At 46.1% G+C, this 18,618-nt stretch overlaps 2 protein-coding genes across 3 annotated transcripts; both read left to right on the top strand.

Moving 5' to 3' along the window:
• Positions 1-2,736: 2,736 nt before the first annotated feature.
• Positions 2,737-13,852, top strand: JPT1 (Jupiter microtubule associated homolog 1). Its single transcript, XM_079906156.1, has 5 exons — positions 2,737-2,900; positions 8,924-9,066; positions 9,413-9,510; positions 10,433-10,451; positions 13,581-13,852. The coding sequence occupies exons 1-5, from the start codon at positions 2,845-2,847 to the stop codon at positions 13,727-13,729; spliced, it is 465 nt and encodes a 154-aa protein (XP_079762282.1). The 5' UTR covers positions 2,737-2,844; the 3' UTR covers positions 13,730-13,852.
• Positions 13,853-13,993: 141 nt separating this feature from the next.
• On the top strand, positions 13,994-18,580 carry NT5C (5', 3'-nucleotidase, cytosolic). Of its 2 annotated transcripts, none has more exons than XM_079906155.1 (5): positions 13,994-16,979; positions 17,339-17,439; positions 17,522-17,582; positions 17,803-17,917; positions 17,993-18,580. In XM_079906155.1, exons 1-5 carry the CDS (start codon positions 16,782-16,784, stop codon positions 18,247-18,249), a joined length of 732 nt encoding a protein of 243 aa, XP_079762281.1. In that variant the 5' UTR covers positions 13,994-16,781; the 3' UTR covers positions 18,250-18,580. The 2 variants fall into 2 exon arrangements, with proteins under 2 accessions (XP_079762281.1, XP_079762280.1); XM_079906154.1 differs by having other exon boundaries at positions 18,036-18,580.
• Positions 18,581-18,618: the final 38 nt, after the last annotated feature.

Here is an 18,618-nt window from a genome sequence, read left to right on the forward strand (position 1 = left end):
ACTGAGCCTGCATGCCACAACTGCTGAAGCCTGCGCACCTAGAGCCCATGCTCCACAACAAGAGAAGCCACTGCAAGGAGAAGCCCACGCACTGCATGGAAGAGTAGCCCCGCTCTCCGCAAAACCCGTGAGCAGCAGCGAAGACCCAACACAGCCAAAAATAAATAAGTAAATACATAAAACCACTGCTGTAGGTCATGAAATAGCTGTTAGACCGTTCCTTGTTATAAGATTTCATCTGTCTTTCTGTTTCTTTAGATTTTTAGGTTAACCTGGGAATTTGAAGCAAATTACTTATTGATACAGACCCTAGTGTGTATTTTAAAAATCATAATGATGGGCCTTCATGATTTTATAAGCAGATGTTCACATTGCCCCATCCTTTTGCATCTTTTGATCCTGATCTGTGTTGATCTTTTGGGAAAAATATAATTTTATTAATATCCCATTTTCAACTTAGTTGGTCTTCTGGAGCAAAGGTTACAGCAGAGCTACATAGCATATCTTTTACCCCAAATCTCCATGTTGCAGCAGAAAGTGGAGTACAGTGATTTGGTCAAAACTATTAAGTACACGAACAAGTAAATAGGAGAGCTAGTTATTCTGGAAATTTCTGGCAGTATTTACAAAGAATGTTCCAAACAGGCCTGCCTAAGATGGCCTTAATCAGATGTCTGTTTTATATAAATTTACTGCTCTTCATAAATCAGATTAAATTAAAAAGCGTACTGGAACTGATTCCTTACCTTTGAAGCAAAGGTTCTCAGCCCAAGCTATATGTGAGAATTGGCTGTTTAACTGCTTATAGACATCCATGACTGGACCCTATATGCAGAAATTCCAGTTCAGTAGATCTCTGGAGCCTTGCATTCATATGTACTTCTTAAAAGCTCATAGGTTAAAAAAAAAAAAAAGCTCATTATTCTGGTATGCAGCCAGGTGGGGTACCTCTCATAGAAAGCTTTCAAAAAAAAAAAGCCTTCATTTAAAGAGTAAAACATTCTTGAAATTATCTCGTTCCCAAGCTAGCAGAATAGGTGCTGTTAGCCCCATTTTACAGATGAAGAAACTGGGCTCAAGGATATAAATGACCTACAAGTGTCTTAAATTGGGAGAGAGCAGAACCAGAACCTAGGCTTTTTGGTTTCCAGAGGAAATAAGGCAAGTCAGTACAAACTCAAAAGTTTAGGCCAAAATGGACCCTAAGAGTCAGGTCTAAACCCCTCATTTAACTTAACAAAAAACAATAGCAGATTGTTTAAAAAAAAAAAAAGTATGTGGCTACTTTCCAAGTAAGTCTGATAATAAAAATGTCTGTCACTTTGGTGACTTATGTCAGGACAGGTACTTTACATGCATTACCTCATCCAGTCCTCACAGCTCTATGGAGTCCTTATTTTACGAATGAAACTAGTGCTCAGAAAAAGGTAGGAGTCAAGATTCAAACCTGGATCTCTCCTTTGAGACCCTGAGCTAGCAACCACCATATTCCACTACCTCCTAACTATATGCCTTTTCAGGAGGAGATGCATGCTCACTCGCTAGGTTCGCCTGAAGAGTTTTGTGTTTTTGTTTTAAGGTTCTGGAAATTTAAGCTCAGCCTTTAGGAAAGGGAAGATTTTAATCCAAACAAGTAGTGTGCTTCATGCTTCTGTGGTAAGCACATAAAGACATGATCCAGGCCTTCTAGAAGAGAGGAGCTTGTCTCTGGCTTTTCCTGAAAGCCCAGGAGAGTGGTTGACCAACACAAACTGCCTGGAAGGAGGAGGCCACACAAAGAGGAGTGTAGTTCACTTGTTATGGAAATACTGAAAAAGAGATCTGCCTTGAGGAAACAGCATGACAGGGAAGGCCTTCCCTCTTGTTTGCCCAAGACTTTGCTAGTACGGTCTTCTAAACAGTCATTCCTGAGCCCTCCAAGTGTGTCTGCATTTGTTGCAGGGATAGATTTACCCAGACAGGTGGAAGAGTCATGACTTAATGGTTATAAACAGCTGCAGAGGCCTGGGCTACTCCCATGGTCTTAGTAGCAAGGGATGTGGCCATTCCCCGACGCAGGGCATTAACCAGCCTTGAGAACAGGCCCTCAAATCGGAACGACTGTAATTTTGGTCCAGTGCACGCACCACACGTTACAGCTAAGTAGTAACATTAAAAGGTAAAGGATTTCCAGTCCTTTTAGAAGGGATCACCTTTGTGTGCTTTCTGTTGCTGATTCATAGTGCTCCTGCTTTGGGACCGTCAGGTTTCCAAACAGGACACAGGAGATATTCAATAAACGTCAATTTGTAGCAGTAATTTTCATCCCTTGAGGAGCATGCCCTTGCTACCTTCCATAAGTAAGGCAAATAAATGAATGGTAAAGATAAACGTGCCCTCGGCTTGCGGATTCCAACTCGCCCAGAGCGAGCTTTTCCTTCTATCAAGGTAACTTTTTTAAGTGGCAGCGAGCACAACTTGTACCGAGCGCGGGGCAGGTTTGTCCTTTGTCCAATCATCTCCGAGATTTGAGGGTGGGGGAGGGGAAACTTCCCTAGACCTTCCCTGACCAGGAAGAGGGTGGGTTTAGGCTGAGCAGGGGCCGCCTCAGCCCGTCGTGAAGCCGCAGGATGCTTGGCACTCCAGGAAGCCAATAGGAGTGAAGAGGCCCGTTTGAATTGGCCAATGCCGCCGGGGCGGGGGCGGGGTTTGTGAGCCCTATAAAGGCCGCGGTCCGGTTGGCAAACAGCGGCGGAGGCTCTTGCAGCGGTCGCCGGTTCTGGGCTGTGGGGGTACTCTACGCTCCTCAGACCTGACCCTTTCAGCTCTCCGCTCCCGCGCCAGCCTACCTCGCTCCTCAGCGCCATGACCACCACCACCACCTTCAAGGGCGTCGACCCCAACAGCAGGAATAGCTCCCGGTGAGGCTCGGGGGCGGGAGGGCCGCTGCCCAGGGGGCCAGGCGGGTCTGGCGGCAGGTCGTCGGCGGTAACGTGCCCGGGGCGCTGCTCTCGCGCTCGGCCGGGCGGTGGGGCTCGGCCACCGGCTCCCCCTTTGTGCCGCCGGCTAACCTGACGCGCCGGCCCCGCCCGATTCCTGCTCCTCTTCCATTCATTCCTTCCCTGGAGCTAGGGGCTGGGGAGGGCCGTGGCCGCTCGCGCTCGCAGCGCGGCGGGTTTTCGTTAGTCGGAATGTGCCGAGAGGGTTCGCTTTCTCCCTTTTGTGGCGTGGCTGGCTCGGCCCCAGGGCGGTGGTCTTGGGCCCCGGGTGCCCGGGCAGCCCGCGGGGCACCTTGATCCGGCCCTATTGTCCCACCCCCGCCCACGCGCTCGTGCCTCTGGCCCGGGGCAGGTGGTGGCCCCGCGCCCGGCGTGGCGGTCAGATCCTGCAGCCGCAGCGATCGGTCCGGCGGGCTCCTACCCACTCGGGTCCGCCCGGCAGGTGGCATTTGTGTTCGGGCGGGGCTGGTCCTCGCGACCCTCACCCCCGTTCAGGACCCAGCCGTCAGCCCTCCGCGAATTGCCTCCCCCTCTGCTAACAAAGGAAAGACCCCTGCTCCTTCCCCTCCCGCGCCCACCTCCGAACGGGAGGGGGAGCGAGTCGTTCCGAGTGGGTTTTCTGCGCTCAGACCTTCGGACCTCGGTGTTTGCAACCCACCTCTTTCGCTTCCCCCTTTGACGTATGCAAAATGAGTTCACCTCTGGCCGCGATTCCCCTGCCGGAGGAGGTTTCCTGTTCTTGGGCGGGGCCGGAGACATCCATTGTCTCTTCCGTACTATCTCCACCTGCGTAGCCGGGGCGTTTCTGGCCACTCATGCCACTGCATTTGGGGAAGGGGGCCCTGGGCACGGTGTTTGGACTGGGAGGGTCCCTTTTCCAAGCCCTTGCCTAACTTGGTGGAAGGGTTTGGATGCGGTGGTAGATGTCTACATTGTCTCGGCTAAGTGCATGCACGCTGTTCTTTAAGGTGGGATACAGGCATCTCAGGGATCCTGCTCAAGGCGTGGAGGAAGCTTAGATTCCACTTTTTCTGAGCATCTCTTCTTCATTGATCATGACCTGAAGTCATGTGTGGCCAGCCTTGGGGGTCCTGGGCAAGTGGCACAAAGGGAGCCATTTTGTGGGGCTAAGAAGACAGCCGTGAAATAGCAGTGTCTCACAAGGGTTGGAGTCCTTGGGGACAAAAAGCAGGCCTCAGCAGTGAGTCTTAGGAGGGAGTGTTGGAAATGACATTCCTTTTCAACTCATTCCTTTCCCTTTCAAAATGTAGAAAAGAATGGGAAAGATTTAAAAAAATAAATTAGTGTGTTACTGGGAGGAAGGGGAACTTGAGTAGGATAGACCTACGAAAACACTGGTCACTCCCTCTTCTGTTGTCATCCTTCCAGTGAGATCATTTTTTTTCAGAGGACGCTGGAACAAATTGAACCTCGGTTTTTCATTTTGTGCTGTGAGGCCAACTTTATGCTGGTCATACTGTAGTGATTGGAATGTGAAAATTTACACATTATATTTAAAAATCTGAGGTTTTATCCTTTGGGGTTGAGTGCAGTTTAGTGCTTCACAAAGAATTTAAGTAACCAGGTCAAATGAATCCTCACACTAGCTTTTTGATTTGTGTCTTTGAAATGTGAGACATAAATGACTTCTGGGTCTGCAAAATAAATGTTTTAATTCGCCTGTTGTCATCAATTTCCCTCCAATATTGTAATCTCAAGACTGTAGCATTTTGTCCTTTTATTTACTTCCTACCTTTCCTTCTTGTAGAATCTCACCTAATTCTCTTAAACTTCTTTTCTCCAGTAACATTTTCCTGGCTCCATAAACACATTATAAATTTAGTTCGATAGGGAAGGAATGACCTGCAAAGATCATAGAGCAACTCTGGGACTTAAAGAGAGAAGAAAGAAAGAGTAATTTTTTGAAAATTGCTATCCGCAGTACACGGACACATTTTTGTTGAGCCTCGGATGTGTAATCCTGACCTAGTCATACGCATAGTTCAGAAAAAACAGCAGGATCTTAAAAAATAAAATTGAAATAATTTCTGTCTTATGATCCAAATCCTTTGTTTGGGGATGTCTCGCTGTTACAAATGGGCTCTCCAACACTGACGTCATCGGAGTAGGTAGTACCTGCTATTGCAAGAGGAACACAGACCTTTAAAAAGTTGGTCCGGTCAGAGCTTTGACTTTCTTTTTAAGCTGGTGATTGGGTTCTAGTGTCTTTTTTTTTTTCAAGGCAAAAAAAAATTTCCTGGCCCATTAGGGTTCTGAAGATTTTCATCTTGCTGAAATAATTCATGAGAATTTAATTATGATAGTAAGGAAAATCATTCTAATCTCTAGGGGATGAAGGGGATGACAGTGAAGCAAGTTAATTTTGTTTTTTGTTTTGGGATCTTAGTTCCCCAAACTGTGCCTCATCCTGTGGAAGCGTGGAGCCCTAACCACTGGATCACCAGGTTATTCCCTGAAGCAGGTTAATTTTGATTATAGTATTTCAAGTGTCTGTTGATTTGAGGTACAAATGATAAAAACCTAGTCACTTCCAACTTTAACATAAGAAAATGACTATTAAGAATTTATAACATACCTTTAATTATGATTTAAACAATTTAATTAGCAAACCTAAAATTATCTTTATAAGAGGTATGCCTGAACACATTTATCTTAATTCATATAATGAATTTAATCTAAGTGGATATTTAATATCTGAGACTTAGAAACAGTGGGGTTTTTAATGTTTTACATGTTATAAAAGCGGGTCTTCCCTGCCCGCATGGGGAAAATAATAAAATTTTAATTTAGTATAAATTGAGTACTGAATTTTACTATGGACACAGACACGAATATTAGATTTAGGGGAGGATGCTAGAGGATGTATATAAGAAATAGCTTCAGTCTAAGGCTAGAAAACAAGAAAAGCAATCAAAGCACCAACCACATAGGTACGTAGTTTAAAGAGAAAAATGGCATTAGAGTGGTTCCCCTATTTCAGCACTTTGAGCATGTCTTGTGTGCCTGTCAGGGAGAGAGGATTTGGGATTTGGCCCCATCTCTGTCACTTAACTAATGCTGGGCAATTTATTTAGAACTTCTCAAGGCCTGACTTCGTTCTCTTAAAAAATGAGGCTATTTGCTGAACTAGATAGAGGAGAGCCAAGCCCAGCTGGCACCTGATTTTTACATTGATAAATGGTTGAAAAAGGCAAGAAGAAGAATCTTTCATGACTTGTGAAAAGGACATGAAAATCAAATTTCAGTGTCCAGAAATAAAGTTTTATTGGAACATAGCTGCACTCATTCGTTTTTGTGTCGTCTATGGCTGCCTTTGTGCTACGTGATGGAGCTAAACAGTTGCAAAAGACCAAACGAAGCACAAGCCAAAAATATTTACTATTTGGCCCTTTACAGAAAGAGCTGGTGACCAGAAGGAGGGTGTCTAACATGCTTTCCTCTCAGTGTCCTACTTGTCATTCTTCAAGGTTATGGAGGGCTTCATGGAGGAGGTGGAGGTTTAAGAAATGGGCTGGATTTTGAAATAGTCGCCAAGGAAAGGGTGGAAAGTGCTCTGGGCAGGAGAAAATATGGGAGTAAATACTCCAAGGTGGAGATAAGCCAGAACAGTTCACTGAACAGTGAAGAAAGTGGCCTGACTGGGTTGGAGAAGATGGTAAGAACTAGATATGGTTGAGAGGCCAAGTTTATCTCGATTTCCTTGTGTTCTGCTTAGGTGTAACCAAGCCTACGTCTGCAAGTGTTCTTGTACATATGTCTAATTATCTACTTAGGATAACTTCTGGAAGTAGAAACGCTGGTTCATATAAGATGCAAACTTAAACATTTGATACGTTTTATCAGAATGTTCTTTAGAAAGTTTGTGCAAATTTATATTCTCACACTTTAATTCATGCTGGAAATTGGCATTTTTTTCATCTTTACCAGCCTAATAAGCAAAAAAAATATCCTTTTGTTTTAAATTTCATTTATTTGCTTGTGAATTTAAATTTTCAGTGTTTAGACGTGATCCATATTTTTTAATTGTCTGTTTACCTTTTGTCCATTTTTCTCTTGATTTTTAAAATTATTTTTAAAAGCATTTATATTACCCTTTGTCAAATGTGTATTTTTGCCAAGTTTAATCTATCCATTTTTCATGGTTTCTGGCTTCCATCTTGTGCTTAGAAGGAAAGCCCTTTTCTTCAAGACTAGGACCATATTCGCACATGTTTTCTTCCAATATTTTTGTCTTAGGCTTTAAATTGAAATATTTGACCTAGCTGGAATTTATTTTGGTAAATGAAGTGAGTTAGGAATATATATTTTGTTTCTTTAATCAAAATGACTAGCCAGTTAGCCCAACGCAGTTCTCCCTACCGAACTAAATAAAATACTGCAGTGGTGGTCTTTTTTTTTTTCCCCCTGCACCGTGTGGCTTGCAGGATCTTAGTTCCCCGATCAGGGATCGAACCCATGTCCCCTGCAGTGGAACTGCGGTTCCCCAGTGGTGGTCTTTTTGAGAGAGAACTCTGTCTTGACAGAGTCCTGAGGAGAAACTGACAAAACCCCCATTGTAGTAGAAGTTGATAACAGAAATCTCAGTAATTGATAAACCATATTTAATAATCAGTAGATTTGAACAACTCAGTTACAGGCTTTATCTGGTAGACACATAGAATACTGGCAGATACACATTCTTTTCAAGCACGTATAGAAGATTTACAAAGCTGACCACATATCAAGCCATAAGGCACATCTTATCAAATTTCAGGGGAACATGTCACACAGACTTTGTTGTCCGTGTGGTAATGAAAAGCTGGAAATCAGTGAACTAGAAAGACTTGCAGAGCTGAGTTTACACATGACAATGGTATTTATTTGGAAACTTGAATGAAATGGACACCTTCCTAGAAAAATGTTTCTTACTCAAAATGATTTAATAGAAAAACAGACCACTCTGATCACCAATAAAGGAAGTGAATCTGTAGTTAGAAAATCTTTCCATGAAACCATGTCCATTTTCTGTTTTGAGTGGTGACAGGACAAATTCAATTGAGTTTTTCCACAGAGGGGACAAACTGGTCAGCCTGTGTCAAGAAGACCTGGAAATGTGAATGTGCTGTATTTCCTTGTCAAACAAAACAGTTGTAGATGGTATCTAAAGGCGCCTGGACATACAGCATGCCATGGGGTCCTAAACTGAATTTCTCATTGACTTTCTCCTTGTGGCTGGTCACTCACGATGATTAGTGAGAACAGTGAGGTACAAGTGTATCAACAGGGCTTGTGAGTCATGCTGAGACGGGAGAGACTATCACCAGTTTTCCTTGGGCTTCTAAATTGGTCAACTTTTATATGTATATTCTTCCATTTTAAAAATTTCGTTGAAAATAAAAATGGAACCCTTCTTCTTTTTTTTTTTTTTTTGGCTGCGCTATGGGGCACATGGCATCTTAGTTCCCTGACCAGGGATTGAACCCGAGTCCCCTGCATTGGAAGGTGGGTTCTTACCACTGGACCACCGGGGAAGCCCCCCGAACAGTTTTTTTTTAAATAAATAACAAGATGTGCTTCTCAACTTCTTTGCAAGTGTGTCCAGCTGAGCCTGATAGACAACATCCATTAGGTTTCTGCCTTTTCCTATAATGGGATGCCGACCAGCCTGCTATGGGTGCTTTCAGGCCGTTTCAGCTGCCTCGTGTGAGGCACAACCTCGCCACAGATACTACGGAGCGGGATTTCATACCTTAACATCCAGCACTGAATTTATACCACGATGAAATCAATTCCTAATTTTCCCATTAGCAGCTCTCTTTTGTGTGTGTGTGGGGGGGGGGGATAGGTGGAATGAGTGGTTGAGAAAAATGAAAGGTGTTTGAAAACAAGTGTGCCAAGAAATGTTTTGATCTGATCTGAAATCGTTGTTTTGCCATCATTCCTAGGGTTTTGCGGCCTCCAGGTGGTGGATCCAATTTTTCATTAGGTTTTGATGAACCAACAGAACAACCTGTGAGGCGGAATAAAATGGCCTCTAGCATCTTTGGGACACCTGAGGAAAATCCCCCTTCCTGGGCCAAGTCGGCAGGTACTGCTAGTATCCGTGATCCCTGGTCAAAGGGACGGACCCAGCAGAACCACCACAGCTGGTTTTGTGCTGATGAGTAAAATCTAGCTTAATCATGAGAGACAACAATTAAAGCTTGTCATGGGAGGAGAGACGAGGACTAAGAAATGGGAAATGCTGGGAGTCTGTGTAACGGATCAGAATAAGGACAACCGTCAGACTGGGTTATTTAGACCCTCTGTAGAACTTTTAAGCCGTCACTCCCTAACACTGTTAGCTCATGTTGTAGTATGAGACTAACTAATTAAATAGTGTTTTGCTTTAGGTCTTTCCATTGTATTCCTTAAGAAAGTATATTTTGATTCAGGTGCCAAGTCTTGTGGTGGCCGGGAAGATTCTGAGTCATCTGGACCCCAGAGAAGTAACTCTTCTGAAGCAAACCCTGGAGACTTCTTAGATCTGAAGGTCAGTGTGACAGTATGGGCGGAAAGACAGGCTTTGAGGTTTATACAGTTGAGAAATTAATTCCACCTGCCCTGCACCACCCCCATTGTACTGAGACCTGCCACTGGAGTTTTACATAAAGGTAGTTAGGAAAGGGACTAACCATACTGGTGATGGAAGATTGACAGTCAGTCAGAAAGGTGAGTCAATGGGATCTTGGTCTGTTCATATGTCTCTGCTACCACTAGGATTAGTCTCTGTCCTTCAGTATTGATTTTTGAAACTGGATCACTCGTACTCCGTGTGTATCTCACACACAGTAGCATATCTGAGCTCAAGGACTGTTTCAGTTGTTGGCAGCGGTTGCCCAGTTGTTTTGAGCTGAACTCCAGGAGGCTGTATACCATGGTGTTACCAGTCTTTGTCTGCAGGTGATCACGGCCTGTGAGCCCCAGGTATGTGTTTGGAAAGCCTGGTGGGATGTCCCCCTGAGTAGGGACCTCAGAGCACATGGAGGCATCAGCCATCTGGGTGTGGGGAGACCTGCAGAAAGGCTCTGGAATTGATGGAGGTCCTTCAATAGCTAGATCAGGAGAAAGGAGGGGGGAGTGGAAGGACAGGTTTGCCAATTTCCTGTTCTGATAAAAGATCCTCTGAAATGCGAATTGATATGAGGTCATCAGCGTAAATGTTAAGGTTTTTTTGGTGTTCGGGGCATGTTACTGGCACTGGGACAATTTGTCCGGCAGCATATCTGTGTAGCGTTGTCCCAGGGTGAATAAAGTTTGTTTACTGTAATGGCAGCGTGACCCTGAACTTGACTACATCAAAACAAAACTTCACATTTGGCTTCAAATAGACAGTAGCTTCTCTGAACTCTGTTTTTCTTTGTGTGTGGCAAAATTAAAATCTGAAGTAAATTGTTAATTTTTTTCTTTTCCAGGGAGAAGGTGATGTTCATGGTGAGTACTTCTGAAAAAGTATCACAACTTCTGGTTCTGTAAATGTTAGAATAGACTGGAATTTGTATTCAAGTCATGTCTTGGGGAAGGAGATTGGGGAGTGAACCTGGCTTTACCCCAACGCCAGCGCCCTCTGGGTGGAAAGGAAGGCAAAATGAAACTGGAAAGCTAGCAAGTGTGGCCACGTTTGGTATCGGCCAGCAGTGAGAGCAATGCTAGAAACGAACTAGAAAGGAAAACCACTGGAGAATCCTTTAAGAACAGACGGGCGTTAAGCAGGTTGGTATTTGTTACACTCAATGAGAGCTTTTTAGTAAAAGTCTCTAGCATTTCAAGTCAGCCCTCAGCATTTAATTTAGAAAATGTTTGATTTTATACTGAGCTGCTGTAACCCTGTGATCTCGTGAATGATGACTTAGCGGGCCGGTGAAGTTTTCATTTAGCACCCATATCACCAATTACATGTGGAAATGAGCTGTAATCATTTAATTATTTAAAACCTTTGAAGTACTTATTGGCACTTCTTCAACAAGCACCAGAGAGTTGCCGGTGCGTGTGATGAGAGGTTTACGCATGTCGGCCAGCAGCAGTCAGGTTAAAGTTGACTCAGTGACATGCAGCCGTCACAGGGCGCCCTGATCTAGGAGGATGAAGCCGCTTCCTCAAGGCCTTTTTCTGCCATTACAATTTGCGAGTCAATCTTCCAGGGAAACAGAAATGTTTAACGAGAATCACATTCCCCTTCTGTCCTCTCATCGTTTCTTGCTGGGCATGACGGGAGGAGAATCTTCTGAACCATTGAGCATTACCTGGGTTTTCCCTCCACGGACAGATTAGGTTCTCACTGGACTGAAGGTGTATTAGTTATTGTTCCTGTCCAACTTGTTCCATTTTAAAAAGATTGTTCTAGAGGTAAAGAAAATCTAGGCTTTTTGATTCTGCTGCTTTTCATATTCTGAAGTACTTCCAATGTCAGACCTTGTTTAGCAAGCATCAGCTAATCTTTCACTAATTTTGGCCAATGGATATAATGAGAAATTTGGGGAGCCCAGAGAAGTGAGAGCCCTGAAGTTAGGAAAAGATAAGTCATTTGCTAATGATTAATTCTCCCCCCCCACCCCCAGCTCAGTGTTGCAGATCCTTGAGGTGAATGAATAGCACAGGCAGCTGTATAGTGCAAGTCCTTCCTTTTTTTTTTTAAATGATCATCAATTTTGCCACCTGATTATTCTGTGTTCCTGACTGCTGCTACTTTCAGCTCATTTGGCATAAAATGACAAGGGCACAATCATTCAGGACAGGTCTGGAGAGTAAAGGTCGACCCCAGTTCTGTTGGCAATTTCACTGCAAAGCCAAGCTGTTCTGCTCAGTTGAAATAAAACATATTTTGTTTGGATATATTGGCATCATCTTTTGGGTAAACACAGGAATGGCTATAGGGAGGACTTTGGAAATCTTGAAGAAAGAGGGAAAAAGTCCAGGAAGTTTATTTATTTTTTAAAGTTTATTCATTTATTTATTTATTTTTGGCTGTGTTGGGTCTTCGTTGCTGTGTGCAGGCTTTTCTCTAGTTGCGTCAAGCGGGGGCTGCTCTTCGTTGTGGTGCGCGGGCTTCTCATTGCGGTGGCTTCTCTTGTTGCGGAGCATGGGCTCTAGGCATGCGGGCTTCAGGAGTTGTGGCTCGTGGGCTCAGTAGTTGTGGCTTGCGGGCTCTAGAGCACAGGCTCAGTAGTTGTGGCGCATGAGCTTAGTTGCTCCGTGGCATGTGGGATCTTCCCGGACCAGGGCTCGAACCTGTGTCCCCTGCACTGGCAGATGGATTCTTAACCACTGCGCCACTGGGGGAGTCCCTAGCGTTTTTTCTTTTGCAGTCACTCTTGACTTTGATTCAATGGAAACTACCTGTTTAAGGATATATGCTTGTTGGGAATTTCACAAATCAGTCAGAGAATCAATCAAGCAATATTTAGGATATCGGATAATAATACACTAATTCTTAAAACTTTAATGTGGAAAGTGCCGGGTTAACATGATGGGAGTGACTGGGTTAATATATTACAAATCAGTAGCGGGGAGGTAGATTCTTTAATAAATGTCTGTACAACTGGATATTACATCGTTTAAAAAAAAAAAATCAACCTCACCCATTAATCATGAAAATGTAACATATAACAGGAATTTAAAAATATTTTTCACCCATCAGTTCGTCAGATATTAAGGTGAGATGGTTATCAAGTGGTGGAAATGGAAAGATGTAGGGAGAGCATACTCTGACACGGGCAGTGGGGTAGAACTTGTACAGCCACTGGGGAAGGTGGTGTGTAATCTGTTCAAATTGAAGATGACAGCTCGTGTCCCCGTGGGCACACGTTCCAGAGTGTGTGCATTACAGTTTTGGAATGGTTGGATTAGTTTCAATTTTTTGCTGTCGGTAGAGGCTTAATCATATATACTCTGTACATAATATAAAGCAATTATTTAAGCAAGGTGGATCATGACCATGTGTGTAAGTGGGGGTAAATGTCCAAAAGTTAAAAAAGAAAAAAAATTGATATTATTTATGTTAAATACAACAAAAACACTATTCTATGTAATTTGCTGGAAATAAAATACACAAAATATACATAAAACAAATGGACTAGAGGAATGCACACAACTAGTAGTAGGGCCTCTGTGTATAGGGAGAGGAGACCCACAGAGGTGGAGCGGTGGTCAGTGACCTAGAGCTTTTAGCTGCGGCATGTGTGTGGGATCTAGTTCCCTGACCAGATATTGTGATGGGCCCCCTGCATTGGGGACGTGGAGTCTTAACCACTGGACCATCAGGGAAGACGGACCTAGAGCTTACCTGTAATGTTCTCATTTAAAATATTTATGTCTTCATATATTTCTGTAATTTAGAAAGGAACGTACACAGAAAAAGATCTGGGGACAAATATAGCAAAACATTAACAGTGGTTAATTCTGGATAGTGGCTGCCAGATGGTTGGTAATTGTTGGTTTCTTCTTTAAAGCTCTAGGTATGCTTTGAACCATCCTCAAAAAAAAAAACCCCAAAAGCCAAAACACTTAGGCTTTTCATCTTCACTGGGAATAGTTATTAGCCTTAATTTCATTCTGTTTTCCTAGAAAACGTAGACACAGACTTGCAGGCCAGCCTGGGGCAGAGCGAGGAGAAGCCTGTGCCCGCTGCCCCTGTGCCCAGCCCAGTGGCACCGGCGCCCGTGCCATCCCGGAGAAACCCCCCTGGTGGCAAGTCCAGCCTCGTCCTGGGTTAGCTCCGTCTGCCCTGAACTCTGTCGTTTCGTTTCTTTGTTTTCTCCATGCTTGTGAACTGCACAACTTGAGCCTGACTGTACATGTTTTGGATTTGTTTCATTAAAAAAGAAGCACTTTATGTACTGCTGTCTTTTTTTATTTTGGAAGAACAGGTTCTCTGTCTGTCCTGATTCCTCTGGGTGTATAGGCCTTGGCATGAGTGTTTTCTAGTAGTAGATTGGAGGGAAAGCTTTGTGACACTTAGTACCGTGTTTTTAAGAACAGATAAATTGGTTTCAAATGTGTTAGAGGATCTTTTGTACTGAGGTTTTTAAAACCCTTTTCTTGTCAGCTTTACTAGGGTTTACCAAGCCTGGATCGGACAGGCCAGTAAACGGTCCACAGGCGCTGTCCCTTCAGGCCCCCCAAACAAGGGTGTCTTGATGCTGAACCTACCTGGTGTTGCCCTAACTTGTCAGTGCCCGTTGCAAAAAGCATCTTCCTGTGCCATATGGAGCGACAGAGGCCTGCGCCCCATGCCTTGCTGCCTGCAAAGCAAAAACACAAAACAAACAACTGCCTTTCATTTCTGAACCTTGAGAAATATTTCAGCCAGATACTAACTTGGCTGGCTGAGCAAAGCCTGCTGCTCCCACGCAGAGGGAGGCTTCGCTGTGCGCTCAGACTGACGAACTCCAGGTGGTGAAGCAGGGGTGGGGACCACATGGAAGTGGGACTTCCTGGTGAAGGGACCCCCCCCCCCCGCCCCGGGGGCAGTGCTCTTCTTAGATAACTTGAAGCTGTGTGCATGATGCTGGTGCTTGACCATGAAAGAAAGTCTCATCCTTAAAACGTGTTGTACTTCACAATCCTGGACTGTTGCTTAAAGTAAACAATGTACAAATTTTGAAACACTGTGTCCTGTGTCATCTTTTTGAGATTGTTTCAGGAGTTCTACTTGCTTAGTTGCTTTTTTGTTACTATCAACCTTGTTGCCCAATGATTTGATGAGCCATTAAAGTTAAAACACACTAAGGAAGGCCCAGAGAGAAGTGGGCTTCTCTCTAAAGAAAGCAGCTTTCAAGTCAGAGAGCATGAGTTCAGAATGCCAAAATGAAAATTAATGGCTCTCTGGTAATAAAATACAGGAATAATATGGATAATTGGTATCCAAAATAATTATTAGCCAATACCCTTCACACTCTTCTACCACCTACCCTCCTGTGCTGGGTGCTAACATTCAAAATTTCAAGTCCTCTCATGCCTGTAGGGTGCTTCTCAATGGTGGGTGGTCAGAGAAGAAGGCTCCAAAGGAAGGGTCCACGTAGATAGAAGGGGACAGGGTCATCTGAGTCCTCTCAAGTGATACAGGAGACAGAAGATGGGAGAAAGCTCACTAGGTGCTAGGCAGAAAGTTCCAGACCAACATGCTATATTAAGTGTCCATTGGGCACTGTAAATCGGCTTTTTAGGTCTAGCTGTGCTACCGACCAGCTATGTGCCTTGGGCTTGTCATTTGGGAGCTCAGGTTCCTAACTTAAAAGTAAGACTTTTGAATGAGGTCACCTCTAAAAACCTTCCCATGACTGAAATGACTCAAACCTAGTGTGTAACCACCAGCTATTCTGACTTACTGGGCATGTCTTTGGGAAGAATAAGGGTGACCATAGGTTGTGGAGGTGTTAAGTGTTTCTCCCTTACTGTGTAAAGTATTTGCAAAATGGAAAATCAACAGCTGTGCTACACAGTCTTTCCAGGTTCACCAGAACAGGTTAGCCCTACCAATCACCTGAGTTACGGTTTGTCATGACTTCAGAGAGAGGGAACCTGCACCCTTCTCTCTCAGTAATGGTGGAGCTCCTGGGCAAGAGAGGTCCCTGATTTGTGTCACAACTTGTAACTTGGCTTTAGTTTTTTATTCTGTGAAGGTAAGTGCCTAGCCTAAAGATGTTCTGCCAGTCATTTTGGTACTATTACAGATTGTAGAAAATTCTATGTAAACATGTTTGCTAAGGGTGTTGAATTTTCCAGTTAGAAAGCTTAGGGTTTAGAAGATGAAGTTGAATGATCTTAAAATGATGACGATGGCAGAAGAATCAGCATTTTGTTGACAGTGTGGACTTTTTACACAGTTATGTGTCTCAAGTGGCTTGGTGTTTACTGCTGATGTCTATTCTACGTCTTTAGCATTTTAAAATTAGATCGCCAGGCTCTCCTTCCTTATGCTTCTGTTCCATTGGGTTTAGACATATTGGGGTGCTGAGGTGGGGAACTACAGGAAGATGGGTCACTTACTCAAATCTGAACCTAGTCTGTAGGTAAATATATTTACATGTAGTCAGGAAATTGTGTGAAATCTACAAAAAGGAGAGTCCACAAAACTTAGCAATGCTCAGCAATTTCTAGAGGGGATGGAACTGCCGATCCTAGAGACCTGTCAGGTCCACGAAAAGGACTGTCCCGACTACCTGAGCCTGGTGGAAAAATCGCCTCTTCCAGGTGGAACTGGATGTTTAAAGCAGATGCTCCCATGTTTCACGCCAACTCTGGTTTATGAATTCGTCTCTGAGGAGCTCTGCTCACACGAACCAGTTGTCTTCAGCAGATTCATTCACTTCTAACCGTTCCTGGGAGTCCCCGTGATTCGGGCCGTGGGTTGGTGCTGCCGTGACGGGGCGGAAGCTCTGCTCCGGTCCCCACAGCAGGGTGCGCAGGTATGGCGTCTCAGGTTTAAGGAGGCTTGACTCCTTGTTAGACGACGCTTCCCAGTATTTAGGATAGTCCCTCCTGTCGGGCCCCTGGAAGTTCTGCCCCGAGTAACATTCGGGGTGAGCGAGGACGTCTGCTACAGCGTGGAAGGCTGCTGATGTGCACGTAGGTGCGTTCTCAGACCAGAAAGCAGCCCAAGCCATCGCCACGCCGCCCCCCACCCCCCCGAAACGGGGCTGCCCATGCAAATCAGCCGCAGTCGGGCCCGCCCACCCCACGGCTCCGGAAGCTGCAGTCCCCTCGCCCAGCTCCGCGCGGCGGCTCCCGGGGCCACATTTCCGCCGGGCCGCCTGCCTAGCTGCGATGGCGTTGCAGATGGCTGCGCGGCGCGGGCGGCCAGTGCGGGTGCTGGTGGACATGGACGGCGTTCTGGCGGATTTCGAGGCCGGCCTCCTGCGGGGCTTCCGCCGAAGCTTCCCCCGGGAGCCGTACGTGCCGCTGCAGGAGCGCCGCGGCTTCCTCGCCCGCGAGCAGTACCGAGCCCTGCGCCCGGACCTGGCGGTAGGGAGCGGGGGGAGGGGGGGGGCGGGGGGGCGGCAGCGCGGGGCCGCCCTGGAGCGGGGAGCCCCGACCCCACAGGACACCTGGGAGCGGGGAGACCTCCCCTTGGGTCAGGACTGTCTCTGCTCCATGTCCAGTGACACCTTCCTGTTTAAAATTAACAAAGCTCTCACTTCAGAATCCACAGTTCACCTCAGGACTAGACAGTCTGGGGGAGTACTTACCCCTGAACAAAGTCCTCTACCTGAGACTCTGATTTGGGGACCGAAGCGCCCCAGGAACTTCACTTTGAGAGTCCTCGCTGGGGCTGGAGAGGTCTGCTGGGATCAGAGCCAGGACAGGAACACTGTATCTTTCAGGACAAAGTGGCCAGTGTGTATGAAGCCCCAGGCTTTTTCCTAGACTTGGAGCCCATCCCTGGAGCCTTGGAAGCAATGCGGGAGATGAATGACATGCAGGAGTGAGGAAGGGCGGGGAGGGGGGGGGGTGGGGAGCAGGCGCTGGCATCACCCTGTCTAACCGCCCCCCCCCCCCCCCCGCAGCACCGAGGTCTTCATCTGCACCAGCCCTCTGATGAAGTATGACCACTGTGTGCACGAGAAGGTGCGGCTGCCCCAGCATTTCACCCGCAGACTTAGGCTCCTAAGCCCTGGTCTTTTAAAGAAAGCGGCAGAAACACAGACAGTCGGGGGTGGGGTGGGGGGTAGAGGGGAGCCCTCTCTCTCATGAGCTGCTGTAGACCCTCCCTCACACATACTTGCTCACTGGCCCTGAATTCAAGGGCCCATCAGGCCCTACTGAGCCACCTATGCCCACCTCACAGTACCGCTGGGTGGAGAAGCACCTGGGGCCCCAGTTTGTGGAGCGCATTATCTTGACGAGGGACAAGACGGTGGTCTTGGGGGACCTGCTCATTGATGACAAGGACACCATTCAAGGTAGGAGCCCTTTTCCCTAGCAACCTCCAGGCATCTAGCCTGATGGGATTAGGGAGAGGGAGTAAAAATAACCAGATTACAGAGTGTATCCCTGCCTTCCTCCCGTGTCCTATCCCAGGCCAAGAGGAGACCCCAAGCTGGGAGCACATCTTGTTCACCTGCTGCCACAACCAGCACCTGGCCCTGCCCCCCCCACGGAGACGGCTGCTCTCCTGGAGGGACAACTGGAAGGAGATTCTAGACAGCAAGCGGGGAGCCCTGCAGCGGGACCGAACCGGCCTGGGGCCGCCCCAGGAATAAGGCGAGGGGCCATGGCCGTGGACAGTAGCTGAAGGAAGGGAAGGCAGACCAGCAGGGAGCCCAGGCAGAACTGAGCGACAGGGCAGCATCATGGCAATGACCCCTCAGCACTGTGCCAGCCACCTGAACCCTCCTGGCAGAGCTGGCCTGGAAACATGGTGGGAAAATCAGGAAACTTTTTAATAAAACACTTTGGCTCACTGCTCTCTTATGGCCTTTTATTTGGGGGAAGCGAAGGGACAGGAGCCCCACAGGGGCAGCTGGGACAGAGGCCAATGAGGAGGCCTTCGCCTCCCTCCCTCTCGTCTCCTTAGTCTATTAGTTCCATAGTCTGCCCACCTCCACGTCCACCTGGAAACCATTCCTCTTTTTTTTTTTTTTTTTTTTTTTTTTTTTTTTTT

This window comes from Stenella coeruleoalba (genome assembly GCF_951394435.1).
Source record: "Stenella coeruleoalba genome assembly, chromosome: 19".
NCBI classification, from domain to species: Eukaryota; Metazoa; Chordata; class Mammalia; order Artiodactyla; family Delphinidae; genus Stenella; species Stenella coeruleoalba.